The sequence below is a fragment of the Tenrec ecaudatus genome, chromosome 4 (assembly GCF_050624435.1).
Source record: "Tenrec ecaudatus isolate mTenEca1 chromosome 4, mTenEca1.hap1, whole genome shotgun sequence".
Taxonomy (NCBI): Eukaryota; Metazoa; Chordata; class Mammalia; order Afrosoricida; family Tenrecidae; genus Tenrec; species Tenrec ecaudatus.
In genome coordinates this window covers 14297332-14315445 of record NC_134533.1, presented here as the reverse complement: position 1 = coordinate 14315445, position 18114 = coordinate 14297332, and the positions used below count along the sequence as shown (strand labels likewise).

Below are 18114 nucleotides of genomic sequence, written 5' to 3'. Positions count from 1 at the left end.
GGCCTTTTCTGTTGCACACTGTTACACAATCATTTCAAAACCTCTAAATAGAAAGCTTGAATAACAGTCTGACCTCATGGCTCATGGAATGAACTCCAAATGTGCTATGATTCGACATTTTCATCCGTTCCAGAAGTTGATGGATGTCCAGAACGAGGTTTGTCATCAATCGACATTTCACCTTTTTGAACCAAGAAAATCACTCTGTACACTTGAGTTTTTCCCACAGTGCTGTCCTTGTAAGCTGTGTCCAACATCACAACAGTTTCTGTGGCATTTTTCCCAAGCAGGAAACACGATTTCACAGCTGCATGCTGTTCTCAGAAATCGGCCATCACAAAAAATGAGGTTCCAGTGAAACTGCTTTTATGAAAAAAATTCACTGTGACCAGAGAGAACCTTCCCAGGTGATGCCACTGGGTGCACTAATGCAGAGTGAGTTGCTCGATGCTTGCCCAGTGGGAAAAATGCATACTAAGAAAGCTCCGCTCTGTCCAGTGCAACTCCAGTTTTTTGGGGTACCCCTTATATTTGGCTCCAAGTCATAGAAGCAGCAAGAAATAACTCAATGTGTTGCACTGGGCAAACTTGCTGCATCTGACCCAAATGTGGTATTTTCAATCGACTCATATGCATGTACAACTGCACAAAAGAGAGACCAGAGAAGAAGCAATGCATTTGAACTATAGTATTGGTAAAGAATGTTGAGAAGACCACGGACTGCCTAAGGAATCAATACATCTGTCTTAGAAAAAGTTCAACCAGAATGCCCCCTAGCAGCAAGGCTGGCATCTAATGTACTTTGTGTATGTTTCCAGGAGGGACCAATTCCTGGAAAAAAAAACATGGCTCACAAAGTAGAAAGTCAGCGAAAAACAGCAAGACCCTCAAAGAGATGGACTGGCACAGTGGTTGGCACAGCGACTCAGACCTAACAATTGTGAGATGGTGCAGGACTAGGTACTGTTTCTTTCTGCTGTACATCGAGTCACTATGAATTAGAACTGACTTGATGGCCCTTAACCACCACTACCAACACCACCACAAAGCCACTTACTCCAGCTGTAGTCTAACAGAGCTCTCAGCTCCTCTCAAATAGCTCTTAGTATTCTGAATCTCACTCTAATGTGATCTCCCTTGTCATATCCTTCAGGAGCCCAGGTGGTGCTATCAGGTAAACATTAGGTTGCTAATGCCAAGGTCAGTGGTTCAAACCTACCAGGAGCTCTTAGGTAGGTGAGATTAGCTGCTCCCATTAAGATTTACAGCCTCGGAAACATGATGAAAGAGTAGCTATGAATCAGAATCAACTCAAGGAGAGTGAGCTTGGGTAGTATCCTTATCATTTCATTGCTTTGGACTTTCCAAACCATTTTAAATTTAGCTAAGTAGATAGCAACTTTAATCAAGAAGTTATTTTGCACACGGAATAGTCATGTTCCAAATTCCAACTTAAAGCACGGTACGAATTGTTTAAAAACTGCTGCCCCAATTCCTGTGGAACACCACTGAAATATTTCCACAGGGCATTACTAAGTGACTGAGAACAACCCACCAGCAAAAATAACTGAGGCTCAGTGTCCAAACTTCCGTGAGCGTCAGATTCGGAGGAGAACCTTTTTAAAGCTGCAGGAGCCCCAATCATTCCTTAGAAAATCCTGACCCAGCAGGTTTGGGGTGGGCTGAACTACAAGCTTCCCAAGTAGTTCTCTAGTAGCTGTTAGATTCTGGCTACGTTACGTAGGACAGGACTGCTGCTTTACTCATGTTTAGTGGACAGAGCCCATGCAACGAAAATCAAATCAAAGGGAGGCCTGAAACAGGTAAGGTATTGCTTTAAACAAGCAAATCACATTGCCACAGGTTAGATAAAACGAGAAGGGGCGAGGGAGAGGACAAGAAGGTTGGATTCTAGAGATGTTATTGGCGATGACCCCAAGGTGAGAGGCCTGTGTGTGAGAATCACCTCATCCTGTGCGTCCTTCTTGATGAGGAAAGGGAGGTTCCTGGCTGTTGTCATGAGAATGTCCGCTGCTTGCTCTGTGGAGAGGAAAGGGAGAATACGGGCAACCATTCTCTTCCCTTTCCGGATACACATGATCTGTACAAAGTGGTCATCACTTGGTCTGCAGGGGAAGAAAAGCGCCAACCCGGGTCAGCAAGCGCAGTGCGAAGCCCTCGTTTCCCTGTCTGAAGATGTGACTGCACTGGCTTTTACTCTCGAACCAGCTCAAAGACACACTGGTTGGAACTACTTCTCCAACTCTCAACTGAATAAGAAGACTACCTCTCAACTATCACCAATATAGGAAAGCACCATTTCACAAGCTGTAAGCTCAGGAATTTGGACAAACTTTATGCTTCAACTTACATTCTTAATTCTAAGTAATTTCATTAAGAACAATGCAAGTTTAATGTAGCCAAATCTGGAAATCAGCATAAAGGAAAAAATAAGAATATTCATAACCTCAGAGATGATTTATTCAATCTACTAATTTGAAAGGACCTCTTTGCTGTGCATTGTACATATTCTTTCCTTCATAAATGTGCCTAAAGTGTGATGGGAAAATGTAAGAACAGTACAACAAGAATGTATTTGATGTCACTTATTACACATGTGAAGATGGTTAAAATAGCAAATGTTCTATCAACACACACAATTTGGCCCACAGAATTCATGTGGCTTTGTCATTTGTAACTCCATTTTCGTCACTCAACAATGTACCATGACCACGTTCACATATTAATAGGTACTATTAAATTACATTTTAATGGCTGGACAACATTCCAATCTATGGATACACAACACTTCTTCGGCCAGTCCCCTATGGTCAACCCAACTCCAGAAAAGTCTTGCTCTTGTGTTTTGTTTTATATGTGTGTGCGCTCTGAAATAAAAGAATCAGTAATTTTTCTTGAATGGGCAAGGGGTAAGGTAGTTACTAGGAGACAATTTTCTTGCATTTGTCAAAGTAAGTATTTGTGATTTACAAAGCAATTACCATTAGCAAGAGTTTGTTTCAGAGATTGAGTAGTCAGGAGACAACAGAGAAACAGAGAAAAACATAGTCTTTACAAAAAAACACAGGAAACAAAACCTAGTCTCCATTGGAAGATCAACACGAATATTGTTGGACATCTCAAACACGCTACCGAGTCACAGTGATCACACATAAAGCCCGTTTCCAAGACTGTCTATCCTCACAGAAAAAACCGTGTCTCCAACTTTCTTCTCTGGTGCAGTTGATGGGTTTGAACCTGGGAGCAGCCCAATGCTTAACACAAAGTGCCACCAGAGCTCCTAAGGAAACCCCGTGGGGTATGACACTTTCTAAGTGCTACCTTAGTAGGTTGAAGATGCTACTAGTCATAAGTCAAATAAACCCAATAACTGCATAGATAGAAACAAAATGATATTCCTGACTGTATCTTTAGTAACTTGCAGAGTGCCAAGCAGGCAGCTTATGAATAAATGAATACTAGATATGGGGCCCTGCTCTCAGGGTAGTTGACATGCTCAGCTGCTGTCAGCAGTTCAAGACCACTAAAGCGTCTCCTGAGTACACAAGGGCAATTCTACGCTGTTCAGCAGGGGCACTCTAGGTCAGAATCGCCTTGATGGTGGTGAGCTTGCGGTTTTGTTGTGTGTGATAGACACAGGTTTGCTCTGAGTCAGAATGGACTTGATGGCTTTAAGTCAGAGCTGGGGTTGCATTGTGAAATTAACTGCTAACCCGAATCTCAGGGGACAAACCACCAGCCACCCTGCCTGAGAAAGTTAAGGCTGACTCCTTTCACAAAGACTTATAGCCCCAGGAAATGTCCACAGGTTCGTTAGGGGTTGGAATTGCCTTGATGGCAGGGGATTCAGTTCTGTGTTTGGGAAGGAGGGCTCAGCAGGAGCCCTGGGGACAGAGGGCTATGTGTTGGGCTGCTGTCAGCAAGGTCAGCTGTTTGAAACCACCAGCGGCCCCTCAGGAGAAGGTTGGCTCTTTCTACTCCCAGAAAAAGTTCGTCTTGGAAAGTGACCGGGGCAGTTCTACTCTGTCCTACATACAGGGTCACTATGAGTCAGCTTCAACTCGGCGGCAGTCAGTTTGGCTTTGGTTTGCATAGCTAGCCAGAATAAAGAGACACGTTTATTTTCCTATCTGGGAGGATTATGAGAAGTTTTATATGAAGTGGCATGTGAGTTGAGACAAAGGGATAAATCTGAGTTGACAGAGGTGACAGGGATGGGTAGTATCCAAAAGGACTGAAGTGACTACCCACCTAAAGCAACACACACTGAGGTGGAAAATTCGGGCACACCCTTAACAAACTCACAGTACAATCAACCATGAAACCAAGAGGGCATTGCTTGCCCCAATGCCAAGTTCACAAGTCAGAAGGGGAAGAAAAGAAAGACCAACAGAAAGCAGGGAGGAAGTGGGAAGAGTGCTGTCACATTGAGGGGACTGTAGCCAATGTCATGAAACTAAATGTGTATTCACAGGGGACAGAAAAACCACCTTGCCCTGCGACTTTCCTCAAAATGTAATTATGGAAACCATCCGGCTTAGCTAATAGTATCCACACGGATCCATCAGTTATAACACGTGGGCCACACTAGTGCAAGCTGCTCTTAAAATGGCAAACTGTGTGCTGGGAGCTCTCTGTACTTTGTTTTTAAACCTAAAAGAATAATCTAGTAATTTAAAAATAATCCCCTCCCACCCCCCCACCCCCCAAACAGATAATAATAACAAAATACAAAGGCTGAAATGTGTACACTCAATTTGGCTGGTCTGTTTCCTTCAAAGTGCACGGTTCCTACCTCTCTTGTCCAGGCAATTTCCCCCTTAAGTTGTCATACATGCTACAGATGTTATGCTTCCTTTCAGCCACCAGGGCCGGCCGCTCTTCTTCCAGACTGAGGAGATAGCGCCGCTCATAGTCCTCCACCTCAAGGAGTAAACTGTACGTCTGAGGGAGACACAAAGCAAGCCGAGGGCAGGGCAGGGCAGGTCAGGAACACGGAGAAGCATGCTTGCAGTTGAGGAGGACGAGCTAAGGGGAAAGTCCTTGTGTAAAGGCTGAGACGGGGTGGGGAAACCGGTTCTCATTCAACCCAGAAACACGGTGAGAAGAACGTAAGGAGTTCCTCCACCACCACTCTCATCCCTCCTCCACCTCTGACCCAGAAGCTGTGGTAACGAGGAAAGGGAGGATGCTGCTCTCCGAGGTTCCCAGCAGCGACCACAGCACTGTTTTTATGTATTGTTAGTATCCTGTTTAACAGACAATTACGTATCACACTACTACAAGTATTTCTAAAAATTGATCATCACAAATCCATCGCTTTACTAGGTGACAGGCTCTGTTCAAAACACTTGGTATGGATTCCCTGACTGGTCACCACAGGCCGGTGAGAAAGGCTTCACTGCCACTCCGCTTACCCGGAAAAAAAGTGGGGATCACACAGAAAGGTAAAATCACTTGCCTCAGGTAGGTGTGGTCAGAAACGGTTGTATGCTGCGCCCTTAACCGCCATGCTCTGGGGCCTCGATACATGGGTTTTGCGTCCTCTACCAGCCACCTGCTTATGTGTGACCTAACTGTTCTTAGAGCTCAGCCCAGCACCCAGGACCTGGAGGACCCCCAGGGAGATGAACGAGCCTCGTGACTGCAACAAAGGGTTCAACCTAACAACAGTTGTGAGCAAGGCGCAGGTCTGGGCAGTGTCTCGTTCTGTTGTACGGAGGGTACTTTTTGGGTTGGAACTGACTCGATGGCATTAACAACAGAGAGGTGACCTGCTCAGACATGGGGCTACTGAGTGAGTAAGCCTGGACGAAGCCGCCGTACTTCTAAGTGCAGTGTTCTTACCACACTCATTCCTGGGTGTTCTGGATACAACAGGGATATAGTAAGAACTTGGCCATTAATTTAAAAGTCACAGAACACCGATGCACTGTTCACTCGTGTATACAGACATCTGACAACTATGCATTGGAAACGAAAGATAGCAACTTACTTTCTCGATTATGAAAAGAGTTTTTCGTCTCTTGTCCCGAACCTGTTTTTCTTTTGTCTCCTTAAAAAAAGAAAAGGAAAAAAAAGGCAAGACTATTCAATGCAAAGTCTTTACTAGTTAAAAATAATTTACTCAGTGTGTACCTGTAGGCTCCCTTCTGAAATTACTCTTGAGAATATCGATGTTCTTGGAGTTCATGATGTAAAATTACACTAATGTAGACCCAAGATTCTAAAGATGATTCAACCCACCCACACGCAAGCTTCGGAGGTGAAGTCACAGACGGGCAAAAGGTAATTACAGAATGCAGCACAGCGAGGGCCATCACAGGGCAACCTTCAAACACGGAAATGGCCACAGGTGTAAACAGCAAAGGGCGTGAGAAGGAGGCCTGCCTGCAGGCGGTGCTACCCAAGCAGAGCCCTGCTGCGCCCAGCCCGTGACTGCTTGCCAGGGAGACCTGGCTGGGCAAAACCAGGATGGCAGGTGGGCCCCAGGGTGCTGGTCAAGGAAGCGGCTCCTTCTTCCCACCCCACGCAGGCAGAAAGGACCGCCCTCTTTCAAGTGCCCAATTCTGCGAAGACTTACATCATCCTCGCTCCGAGACGTCACAACAGCATCAATCATTTTGCGGGGATTATTCACACTCGAGACAGTGAGCTTTCCCAGAGAGCCCTCGAACTGCACTACAAGGACAGAGAAGTTCAACAGGATAAACACTCAGCCAGGCAGTCAGCAGCTTTCAAACATCTTTACCTTCGCTACTCACAGTCTGTAACAATTCTCCATAGGAGAATTACCCAATGTAATCTCTTATTAAAACTTCGCCTGCCCCCAAGCTAACGTACTTAGGGCAGCAGTGCTCAGCCTGTGGGTCGCGACCCATCAACCAACCCTTTCACAAGGGTCTCCCGATTCATAACAGTAGCAAAATGACAGTGATGGAATAGCAATGAAAATGATTTTATGGTTGGGGTTCACCACCACATGAGGAATTCTATTAAACGGTCACGGCATCAAGAAGGTTAAGAACCACTGATTTAGGGATACTAGACATTTTCACAGGTTTAAAAAATCATGGAACCCAAAGTAGAAAATGTTATCTGCAAAGCACTCGGTCTATGCGCGAGAAAAGGTTTCAGACATCTCTATGTCCATCCATCTGACTGAAAAGCAATTCCTACTTGCCCTTTAATACTAGGTACAATCGCCTTCACTCGGACTGACCCGAGCTCCCCTCTAAATAAATTCACCATTACCTTCATCTGCGGCATCACAGGGGCTTTGGCAGCACAGTCTTACCCGACAGTCGGCGAACGAAGACCCCGGCACCTGTTCTCACTCACTACACACGGTCACCAGAGACACACTCATGACCATTTCTTAGTCATAACCAGCGCTGCCCTGTATACATTACTTCTATTTTAGCATATCCGCAGTGCACCCCCAGTGTCTCTTATCACGGCACAGACACAAGGACCCTACCTGGCTTGTAGGCGTGCTCCAGTTTGGCCACCTGAGGGGTGATGAGCTTGGTGCGCTCCTTCTTCGGGCCATCACCTTGCATTTCTTCAGCAGCTGATAGTTTCTCCAGTTTCTCAAAGTAATTCTACCACATGAGAAGATTTGATTTGCAATGCAAACATCCAACAGGGCTGCACGTCACCATTAAATAACTGATCTACACTCGCAGCAATAACACGACCAACTCCATGACATACCCTGAACTCTTAATTTGCTAGATTGCCGTCAACTCAACTTTATCAACGAATTCCAGTTTGTAAACAAGTTAGTCACCAGTGGTGATCTCTTTAACTGCCAACAGAAGGAAGCAGATTACTGATGCCCCAAACCAAGACACCAAACTCACTGCCAGAGTCGATGCCAACTCATAGTGGCCCTATAGGGCAGGGTAGAACTGCCCCGAGTTTCTGAGACTCTTAACTCTTTAGAGAAGTAGAAAGCCTCTTCTTTTTCCTTCGGAGCTGGCTGGTGGCTTTGAACTCCTCAACTGATGTTAAACAGATTTATGATGCCAATCTGAGAGCCTCTATGTGAAAGGAGAATGCGTATGGCAGGTGGGGGGGGGTGGCTTCAAAAAGTTCACAGACAAATGGAATTAAAAGATAATGGCCTTTTTTTCATAAACTTCCTGAAACCCCCTCGTTTAAGCAAACTATTCACTGAACAAGAGAGACCATTAGCTCGAGAGGATAAAATAGGCTTAATCGGTTTGCTAAAAACACACATTAAAACCTACACCAGCTCAACAGGTCTGACACTTGATTGCATTCTTCCAGTTATGTGACCACCCCGCCCCCCACCCCCTGACTCCATGGTACCCAACAGCAGCAGCAACATGAAATCATGACCCTAAGCCAAGTAAGCAAATCCCTGAGGTGCTTGGTTATCTCTAAGCACCTCAGCAGCTACTGGGTGGGGTAGGGTGTCATGGATGTAAATGTCTATCACACAACTGTTCCCAACTTTCTATAGGTGCATGACTTGTCAGTAGTTATAATAGACTATTCACCTCTACCCTTAATTAAGGCGACTTTATCATCACTGTTGGCTCCTTTTCTTCTCTTCTTCCTGCTCCTGGTAAGCTATACATTTGCCTTGTCTTATCGTTTTAAGTGAGACCAGCCACTGTGGCCTTCTGTGTTTGGCTCACTTGGCTCGGCGTGCTGGTTTCAGGCTCCGCACAGGATACAGCAAGCAGCAAGAAGCCACCTCTCCTGCTGGCAGAGCAGCTTTCCAAGACGTGGCTGCACCGCGCTTTGTGTGTTCATGCACGTGCCTCAGAGGCACTTAGGTTCTTTCTCTCTCTGGGCTACTCTGAGTAGCACTGGACTCGCATACAAGTCTCCTTTTGAGTCTCTGCTTGTAAACTCTGCTGGGTAGAGAGTGAGGAGAAATGCTGGGCCAAATGACAGTTCTATGCTTAGTTTTTCGAGGACCTGTCACATTGTTTTCCAGCAGGGCTGTAACACTTTTGTACTCCCACCAGTGGTAGTAGATAAAGATTCCAATTTCCCTACATCTTCCCCAGCCTTTGCTGTACATGTGTGGGGGGGTGTAATGGTGGGGTTGACTTGCATCTCTCTTATGGCTGACACACACTCCGGTGGCCAGAAGCAGCACACAGCACTTACCTGGTAGTAGAAGTCATCCAGATAGGGGTCTGTGCTTTGTAGCTGCATCATCTGGATTTTGGAGACCCAGTCCTTTTCTCGCTGCAACATGAGACTCGCATACGGATCCTTCCGAAGATGATCTTGATGACTGCTTCGATGACTTCCTCTATCTCCTGCACCATTGACATGCCGATGCTGACTGAAAACAAACAAAGGCCACATTCACTCCAAGTGGTTACATTCAGGATGGCGAATAACAACAAGATCATTCTTAAAACCACCACCCCAACACCTACTAAAAAAAAGGTTCCCTTTGCTTTTGTTAAAAAAAAAAAAAAAAGCCAACTTCAAACTCAAGCAACCTTGTAGTGCACAGAACTGCCTCATGTGTTTCTGAGACGCTAGATCTTTATGGGTGTAGAAAGCCTCATTTTTTCCCCTTGAAGGAGAGGGTGATTTTAAACCGCTGACTTTGTAGTTAGTAGCTCTAAAAGAAGCCACACTACCAGGGCTCCTTTTTTGTTAAAAGAGCATAAAAATAATTGTGTCTTAATAGAATTTAAGTGGACAGAGCTACACAATACATAATTAAAATAAATGCCATGATCAGAGAGCCCATCAGGTGCTTAGTATTGTCACCAGTAGACTTTTTGTTAAGCTCTCCAAAATAAGCCATTGAATGCTCTCCACTTAAAACTAGCCACTGAGACCAAGAGAGATCAAGCAACTTGTCCAAAGTCGTCCATACATCCTGTGGCACAATAAAAGCCATTTGAACTTACATATGCCAATTTGAATCTAAAGTCTACATACTTAAAAAAAAACCAACCCTAAAAATTATAAAATATTTCAGTAAGATCTCAAAATCTATTTTCTGAATTCAAAGATTTCTCAATTTTTACTGAGATTTATAATCTACAAAATTATAATTCAGCAAACACTATAGTAAACATCCACTTAACCTACCATCTGGATTTAACAACAAAACCTTTTTTTATAGCCAAATTTGCCTCAGCTTAAAAAAAAAAAGGACTCTTCAAGTGACACAGTGTCCCTATTAGCAGTCCCTCTTCTGGCCCTGGTCCCAGTCTGGAGGCTCGTCCTGCTGTGAGGCACCCTCACCCTGTCTTTCCCTGACCTGGGCAATGTTTGACACCTTCATGGCTCCTGTGCGCATCTTTAAATACTGCACCCTTAAAAATCATCATATTATGCTACTGGGCCCTCCAGCTATCCAGCAATAATAGTGGACCAAGCATTTACTTTTTTCCCATGAACGTGCTGACGCTCTCTCTCTTATGCTTCTTGCTCTGGCACTCAACACTGTTTTTCAGATTTCACCCATGCGGATCACATGCCCAACTGCTAGGATGTGGTGAGTCTACATTCCCGACCTCCTTCCTGCCACCTTTTTTCTCCTCAAGAGGCTGTATGTCCATAATCACCCGTGGCAGAAGCGAGGCATTTCAAATTGTGCCTCGCTGATGGTAAAAAATGGCTATCTCCTTTTAATTCACAATTTCTCGATTAAGAGAGAGCTGGAACTTTTTTTTTTGTTTATGAGCCACACGGGAACTGCCTATTAGTGTATGCAGATAATATAGACATACTCATCTTTCCCTTTATGGTTTGTACTTTTTGAGTCTTAATAGCTCAGACTGGGTTTTTTTTCTCTCGTGAAAAAATATCCTAGAATGCTTCTGACATGGAGAAGGAATTATGCACACTACACAGAGACAGAAAATTCAGAGGATCAAGAGATTTCTCACAGTTATGGTTAATTTATTTCTTACAGATGGGATTTTGGTGGCAGCTAAGATTCAAGAAAGCAGTGGCTTTATCTAATTTGTTCTTTTGATCTCTAAGACCTGTCACAGTGCCTGGCACACAACCAGGGTGCAGTTTACATAGTCATTGTTTTTGCCCATCATGATTGAATCCTCATCCAGCCAATAGGCATGAATTAACTCGAAGCAGAAAGAAAGAATAGCCACTGGCTTCACGTTAACACCCACAGACAAGGCTAGGCTCTGCTTCAAGATCACCTCTGAGCAAGGACGGCAAACCAAAGGCAGTAAGGGTACTCATACAGCGAGAACTTGGTGCGGGGTGAGTACACAATGTTCACTAAGATTAAAACTCAGACCTACATTTTCACTGCGATTTATGATCACCATGGTCATTAACAATTTGAAAAACAGTTCATTTTATCTTCATATTTAAAAGCGAGGGCATTAACAACATGAAATGGTAGCTTCTGTAATTTGACTTTCCCAGCAAAGTTATCGCAAAATTAATTAGATAGCTGAAAACGGTAAAATATGATGCAGCGCCCCCTTAACGCTGTCAAATCGAAAGCTGTGTGCGTTAGGAACACACAGGAGTGGCTGGGTACTCACTTTCTGTTCTGTTGCTGTCTTTGATGCAAGAGCCGGCGGTGCTGGGGGTGAAGGTGAGTCGTGTCTGGTCGAAACATTGGGGCCTGAGATCTAAGAAAAAAGGGTCAAGGGTTGCAATTGTGTGAGGAGGCTCAAGATTTGATGGTTCAAAGGACACAGCAACACAGCACAACTTCACACAGGTTTACTCAGGGACACACTCATGTCTAGTCCAAGGAGACCGGCTCTAAAGAAGATGCCACTCTCTGACCTATCTTCCACAAGGCCCACATCTCCATTCCTAAGAGAATGGTCATAAAAAAATTCAAGCAAATTAGCTACACTCGAGTACAATTTTCTTTTTTCTCCGGTAGTAGACGGCTTTCAATAGACCAAAGAGGCTGTTTCAACTATCTGGGAAAGACACAGTATGCAGAATATGTAATAAAATGTGACTTTGCTGAAGCAGGAACTTGAACTCTTCTTGGAAAACCAGAGGGTGGAATACAGCAGCTTAGCTCGTGTTGCCACCAGCGGAGCGGACTTCTCAGCAGCTAGATCTGTTTCTGTTTGTGGAAATTCTTATCAAGCGACTGGCACTGTGTGTTCCTGTGTCTTTGCAAAAAGGGAATGGAGTGAGACACAACAAACTTTAGGATAAATGTTACAAGCATGGATGAAACTTGTAGTGTGAGACTGTGTACAGGAGACACATGGCTCTTGAGGAATGCGTGACTCACGAGAGGGGGAAGTGGTAAAACATTATTGTGTTTTGCGATTTGAGGATCATCTGATCTGATCCACTCCAATCTCAAAACACACTGCTCTGCTTGCAAGTATCAAAAGCCACTTCTGTACTGCATTATTGACCTAGACACCTGGCTGACAACGGATAAAAGAAAGAAGGCTACGCTTGGGATACCTGAGGTTTTGCAGGTGAGGTCCTGGGCCGGGAGGGTGCTGTGGTGGTGGAGGTGGCGTAGCGGGGCGGGGCGCACTGAAGAAGGCACGAAAGCCTGGTGCGGGGGGAAGCATCTGCCCAACTCGCCCTTGCAGCAGCTTGGAATTCACGGCAGCTAGTGGGCTACTGACAAATCCCGGGACCCGTGCAAACTGGCTGGGAGACATCCGTCCAGGCTGTAGCTACAAAGAGGAACCAGATCTTGGGTTCAGTTCGCCTGTAAGCCCCTAAAGTCCCAGGGCAGGGCCAATGGTGTGTGCGGAGCTTTGCATCTAAAGGTTGGACTTTATACAACCCACCCAGCCGCCCCCTTACACACACACACACACACACACACACACACACACACACACACACACACACACACCCACCCATGGTAGAAAGGCTGAGTGCTGTGTTTTTGTAAAGATTAGAACCGGGAAAACCCTATGGAGCAAGTCCCTTTGCTTTTCATCAAAAAGTTAAAAAAAGAAAATAGGCAGTAGTGAATGAATAACTGCTCCCCCCCCACCACAGCAAAAAAAAAGAGGCTATTTTCATCAAATGCATGGAGCCCCAGTGGTGGTGTAACAGGCAAGCTCATGGTTGGTAACTGGAAGGTCAGCCGCTTGAACCCCCAGGTTCAAACGGCCTTGACAGTCAGTTTTCACAAAGACTACAACCTACGAAGGCCCACACAGGGCAGCTCTGTGTGGGCAATACAGGGCAGCCCACAACAGTAGCACTCTTTATTGGGCCTCTGAGAACCTAGGAGCTCTGGGCGAGGGGGTGGGGGTGGGGTGGGGTGGGGTGTGTTTCCTAGGCTTACCTGAGCTCCTCCGAGAAGCTGTGCTCTTTGGAGAGGGCTGAGAACCGGAGGGACACTAGGAGGGAAAGGGTGACCTAAGAGGGAAGAGTTCTAAGGAAAAAAGAAAGAAAGTCATATTCATACTATGAAACATCAATCTAGTAAGGGCACTCAGCCACAATGCAGGTGAAAGCTTGAAAACTATAGAGCAATATTTCCCACACTGGGGGCTGTTGCTCCCTGGGGGGCACGGGATCTCTCAAGGGAGTGGCAAAAGCAGATAGCTACCCTTTATCCTGGATGACCAGCTATACTACTAAAATTTTCAATGGCCTGCAGGCACCGTTCCCCCCGCCCCGCTTCTTGAAAAGGAGGCAGTAGTCTAAGTCTGGGAGTTGATGTTGTAGCGTCAAGCTTTCCAGAGGGAATATAAGACTCAACAGTGCTAGGACGTATAAAGTACTCCGATCACATGGCACGAAAAAGCAAGTAGGAGAATGAGGCGTGCAGTACTGAAGTAGTAGGGGGCCAGAGAGTCACACTGAGGATTCCTATTGTGCACAGATGAGAAGAACATGAGGTGTGAGGCGACTGAGCATGATGGGCCATACATTCTGGGCTTGGGGACCATCAGATCCAGATAATCAAGTGTGAGGATAAAAAAAGGTACCCAACCAGGAAGATGGAATATACTGACAAAGGCCCCTCCTTGGGTGCCGTCAACAGTTTTGCCTTGGACGGCTAACCTAAAAGGCAGCAATTCGAACTCTTCTAGTAACATGGAAGAAAGGCCTGGCGACCTGCCCTGCTATAACTGAAACCAAGAAAAAACTCTATGGAATAGTTTGACTGTTACACACAGGGTGAGTCTCCATGAGTCACATTCGACTTGACAGCAACCAACGATATTAACTGGTAGTGCCCACATAGGCGGCAGTCTGGGAATACTTAAGTACACCATTTCCTCCAGCGGCAAAATGACATACCGGGACACCGCAGAGCTGGTTTGGAGACATTCTCTCACCATAGGGAGCAGGGTAACGTGATGGCATTGGAGGCCGGACGTGGACTGGCTTCGGACACAGAATCTATCAGGACAAGCATATACACAACTACATTCAATTAAGTCAGTTTTTCCTCCACCTACACTCCCTCCCCTCAAGTACTGGCAGAGACACAGCTCCGTGCCAAGCCCTGCAGCTACACAAACTGTTGTGGCTAGGGGTCACTTCCTCTTTCCAGAGTTCTCACGGAGGAAGGGTTAGCTAATTCTCCAGTTACCCCACCCTTCCATGCTATCTGAGGGAGGTACCAGCAGATATTCTGACTTGCAAATTCTCTCCAAGAGGATTGGTCTTGGTAGCAGCGAGGGGGAAGGAATAAGAAAGCTGGAGGATTAACTAAGTCCTTTTCTGAGGAGCTGTGAGATGGCCGCCATGCTCAGCGCTTTCCTGATACACACGTGACTCCATCGGACAGCGAGCCTGACTAGGCCATACCAACACCACCCTCCCCCCATACCTTCCAAATTGGCCTTCCTTTTCAGCTGCTGGTTTCAGGTGGAGGGAAGTCTATGGAACAGGACTGCACAGGCTCTAGGGAAAGCAGGGATATCTTAAAGGTAAAAAGGGATGTGGACCATGCCGTGTGCTCCCAACTCCCACCAGCTTTTAGTTCTCTCTGCATGTTTGGGCAGCCTCCAAGACACTTGACACAGGACATTCACGCTCCGTGTGGTGAGCGACCCTTCTCCCCCAATTAAAAGCCAACAACAGCAGCAGCAAGAAAAGGTGCTAGGGAATGTGTCTCTGATTTGCACTGGTGTCTCCTCTACTTGGCTAGTTTTCTTTCTAATCTAATGCCTACCCAACACTGCCAATCCTCCTCCCGCCCAGCATCACCCATTTCCCAAACGATTGGGTCCAGATTCCCAATAGCCTGGGCTGAGTGCCTGTTAATGAGAGGTACCTGCTGGTTGAAGCTGGGCACTGCCATCTGTTTAGGTGGGGTGCCTATGGGAACAGCTCTCACGGGGGGGCTCCCAATGATCGGGGAAGTGGACCTCCTGGGTAATGCACGCTCAGAAAGATCCCGATCATCTTCTGGGCCCTGTGGGGGCCTCTGGGGCAAGGCATATTCTAGTACAGACACGGTAGGCATTTCCTAACGGGAGAAGTGGTTAAAACATAAAACTCCAGAAAACAGAAATTAGCAAATTGGAAAAATTTTAGCAATCTCTTCAAATGCCCAAATATCTTACACTTTTTATGTTTTACTTTTAAATTTACGTGTAGTAAAGGCACTCTCTCTAGTAGTGCCTAGCTCTCTAAATTTTGGTACAAACATGATCTGTGATCAGCCACTCTAATCCAGGTTTAGAAGTTCCATTCCTCCCTCAAATTCCTTTGTAGTCAACCCCTCCGACCACCGCCAGCCACCCATCTGTTCTTGTGCCTGTAAATGACTTTTCAAGTAATTTACACCGCAAACTGACAAATTTTAGTTGGCTCCTGATTCCCCTTCTCACAATAGAGCAAATGAGCACTGCTGAGGAGGGTGAGGCAGGGGCATCAGCAGGTACAGCTGTTAGGTGCTGGATGCAGCAGTCAACAGACTATTGGCAACTGAGGTACACGTATCCACTCTTTCACGGAGAAAACCGTGATCTGAGGAGCCAGCATGAAATGTTCGCATGTTAGGAATGCTAGAGAAGGAGGAAATGTTTAATACCTGAGCAAGCAGTGGTCCTCGAATTCGCCTCAGAACTTCAGATCCATCCCAGATGCTGGAATTGAGACTTCCTGGTTGGGGCTAACAAAATAAAAACAAACACACACACACATAAAGTCTAAATGTGAGAACTCTGACTGAGATGCTGCTGTAGAACATGAGGATCCAAAAGAGCCTCCACTGCTGGAGAATAAAACACTGATCGTGCTCTCAATCACAAGGTGCTCCTAGCTTCATCTTTGAATCTGCTCCTCTAGGAAGTGTTTTATCAGTCTACTTTCCAAAGGTAATTCTTTCATTATGAACCCCTTGCCATCGAGTTGATGCCAACTCATAGCAACCCTACAGGACAGGGTAGCACTGTCCTGTGGGTTTCTGAGACTACTACTCATGATAGTAGAGAACCCCATCCATTTCCCCAGGCAGCTGGTGGGTTTGAACTGCTGACCTGGCTGATCACAGCTGTTCACGATCCAACTCATAATCAGCACCCCACCACGGGCCCTTCTTTCATTACAGTAGAGGGCATAAAATGGCAAAGCTCAACACCCCTCTGCACAAATGCCAACTGCTGTGATTGTCAAGTCAGATCAAACTTACTTGCAAAACTGGTCTGGTCTGCACGGCTCTCATGATAGCAGGGTCTTCTAGTTCATTTTCGATGACCATTTTACTCAGCCTTTCTGCCAGGTTCTCCTCATGGTCACCCAGCAAGTCCATCTCATCCCTTTCCCCATTGCCTGTTTGTTCAGGAACTGTCACCGGCACCTTCTCTTCCAATTCGGCCAGGCGCTCATGTGCTTCCTGCCAATCATCATCTACAGGAAACCAGGAAAAACAGACACCGTTCAGACCAGCACCAAAGTTTTATGAAATTCTTCAGTTAGCCAGATGAACAAATCCAACTCCGGAGAATGAGTAGAAAGCCAAGTTTCTACTTAGAGATGTGAAATGAGGCTCATCATAAGGGACACATTTAAGTGGGCTTCTCACCAGTAGGAACAAATTAATATTGTACCTGGGATAATATCTGAATGCTTAGATTAATTACTCAGTACATTATCAAGGGAGTTCAAGCTGTATTTGGAAACCGTGATAGATTAAATTGTGCTCCCCGCAAATGTGTGTCGATCTGGATGGGCCGTGATTCTCAGGTATGTGAGCATGTAAACGGGCAGCTCCGCAATCATCCTCACGGAGTGGTCAAAAGTAGACACCAACGGAAGATTAGGTTTGGGATGCAACATCCTTGCTCTCGTCATACCCTTGATCCAATATAAGGAGTTTCCCTGGGGCGTGGCTTGCAACACATTTTACCTTGCGAGAGGTAAACGCAGAGAGTAGAGGGATCTACCACCACTAGTAAAGAAGCTTGTCTCGGGCACTGGAGTCCCTGCACTTGTTTTCTTCACACTGAGTTGCAATCCCCACCAAGGGCGGCAGTCTCCGATTCTCACAAGCCTTCCGTGGATCTTGATGCTGTGGTCCTTGTCACACAGCCCATTTCCTGGAGCCATATGCTCAGCACGTAAGTACGAGAGGATACAGCCTGACACGCAGCCTTCCTGATTTTAAGCAACACAGCACAAGATGACAATGCAGCAGGCATAGAAAAGTTGATTGTGGACACCTGCGAAAGGAGCATCCCAGGCAGAGGGATTGTCCGCACAGAGATCGTGAGGTGTGAATCAGAGTGGTGCGTTTAAGGAACAGCAAGGAGTGGAATGAGCAAGACAGACAGAGAAGTTTTGATCAAAGAGGCAGGCGGTAGGAGCTCATACAGGCCCTCGTGGGGTACTCCGGTTTAAATGGGGCATCATTAGAGATCTTGATGTGGCTCCTTTCCTTTTTGCTTTTTAAAATCAAAGTTTACTTTAATCTGTACATAGTTACATGTGAATCACAAAAACAAAAGCAGTAAAGGCATATTTATTTAATATATTTACATTTAGCATTATACAATGGGTGCTTTTTAAAAAACATTTCTTTGTTGTTTTACTTACTTTTATTAAAAGATAGTTTTATTGGGGACTCTGACAACTCTTGTTACAATCCATGCATTGATTGCATCAGGCATGTTTGTACATATGTTGCCTTCATTCATT

At 45.7% G+C, this 18114-nt stretch overlaps 1 protein-coding gene across 1 annotated transcript in view; it reads right to left on the bottom strand.

Moving 5' to 3' along the window:
- Nucleotides 1–18114, bottom strand: part of PATL1 (PAT1 homolog 1, processing body mRNA decay factor) — a 39852-nt gene that overhangs the window by 8161 nt on the left and 13577 nt on the right. The window contains exons 3-15 of the mRNA XM_075545662.1: nucleotides 16610–16827; nucleotides 16010–16090; nucleotides 15248–15442; nucleotides 14266–14367; nucleotides 13301–13390; nucleotides 12454–12674; nucleotides 11553–11642; nucleotides 9172–9352; nucleotides 7502–7625; nucleotides 6605–6702; nucleotides 6017–6076; nucleotides 4817–4965; nucleotides 1967–2126 (exon numbers count right to left, since the gene is read on the bottom strand). Coding sequence (XP_075401777.1) covers nucleotides 1967–2126; nucleotides 4817–4965; nucleotides 6017–6076; nucleotides 6605–6702; nucleotides 7502–7625; nucleotides 9172–9352; nucleotides 11553–11642; nucleotides 12454–12674; nucleotides 13301–13390; nucleotides 14266–14367; nucleotides 15248–15442; nucleotides 16010–16090; nucleotides 16610–16827 — 1769 coding nt within the window. The remainder of the gene's footprint in view (nucleotides 1–1966; nucleotides 2127–4816; nucleotides 4966–6016; nucleotides 6077–6604; nucleotides 6703–7501; nucleotides 7626–9171; nucleotides 9353–11552; nucleotides 11643–12453; nucleotides 12675–13300; nucleotides 13391–14265; nucleotides 14368–15247; nucleotides 15443–16009; nucleotides 16091–16609; nucleotides 16828–18114) is intronic.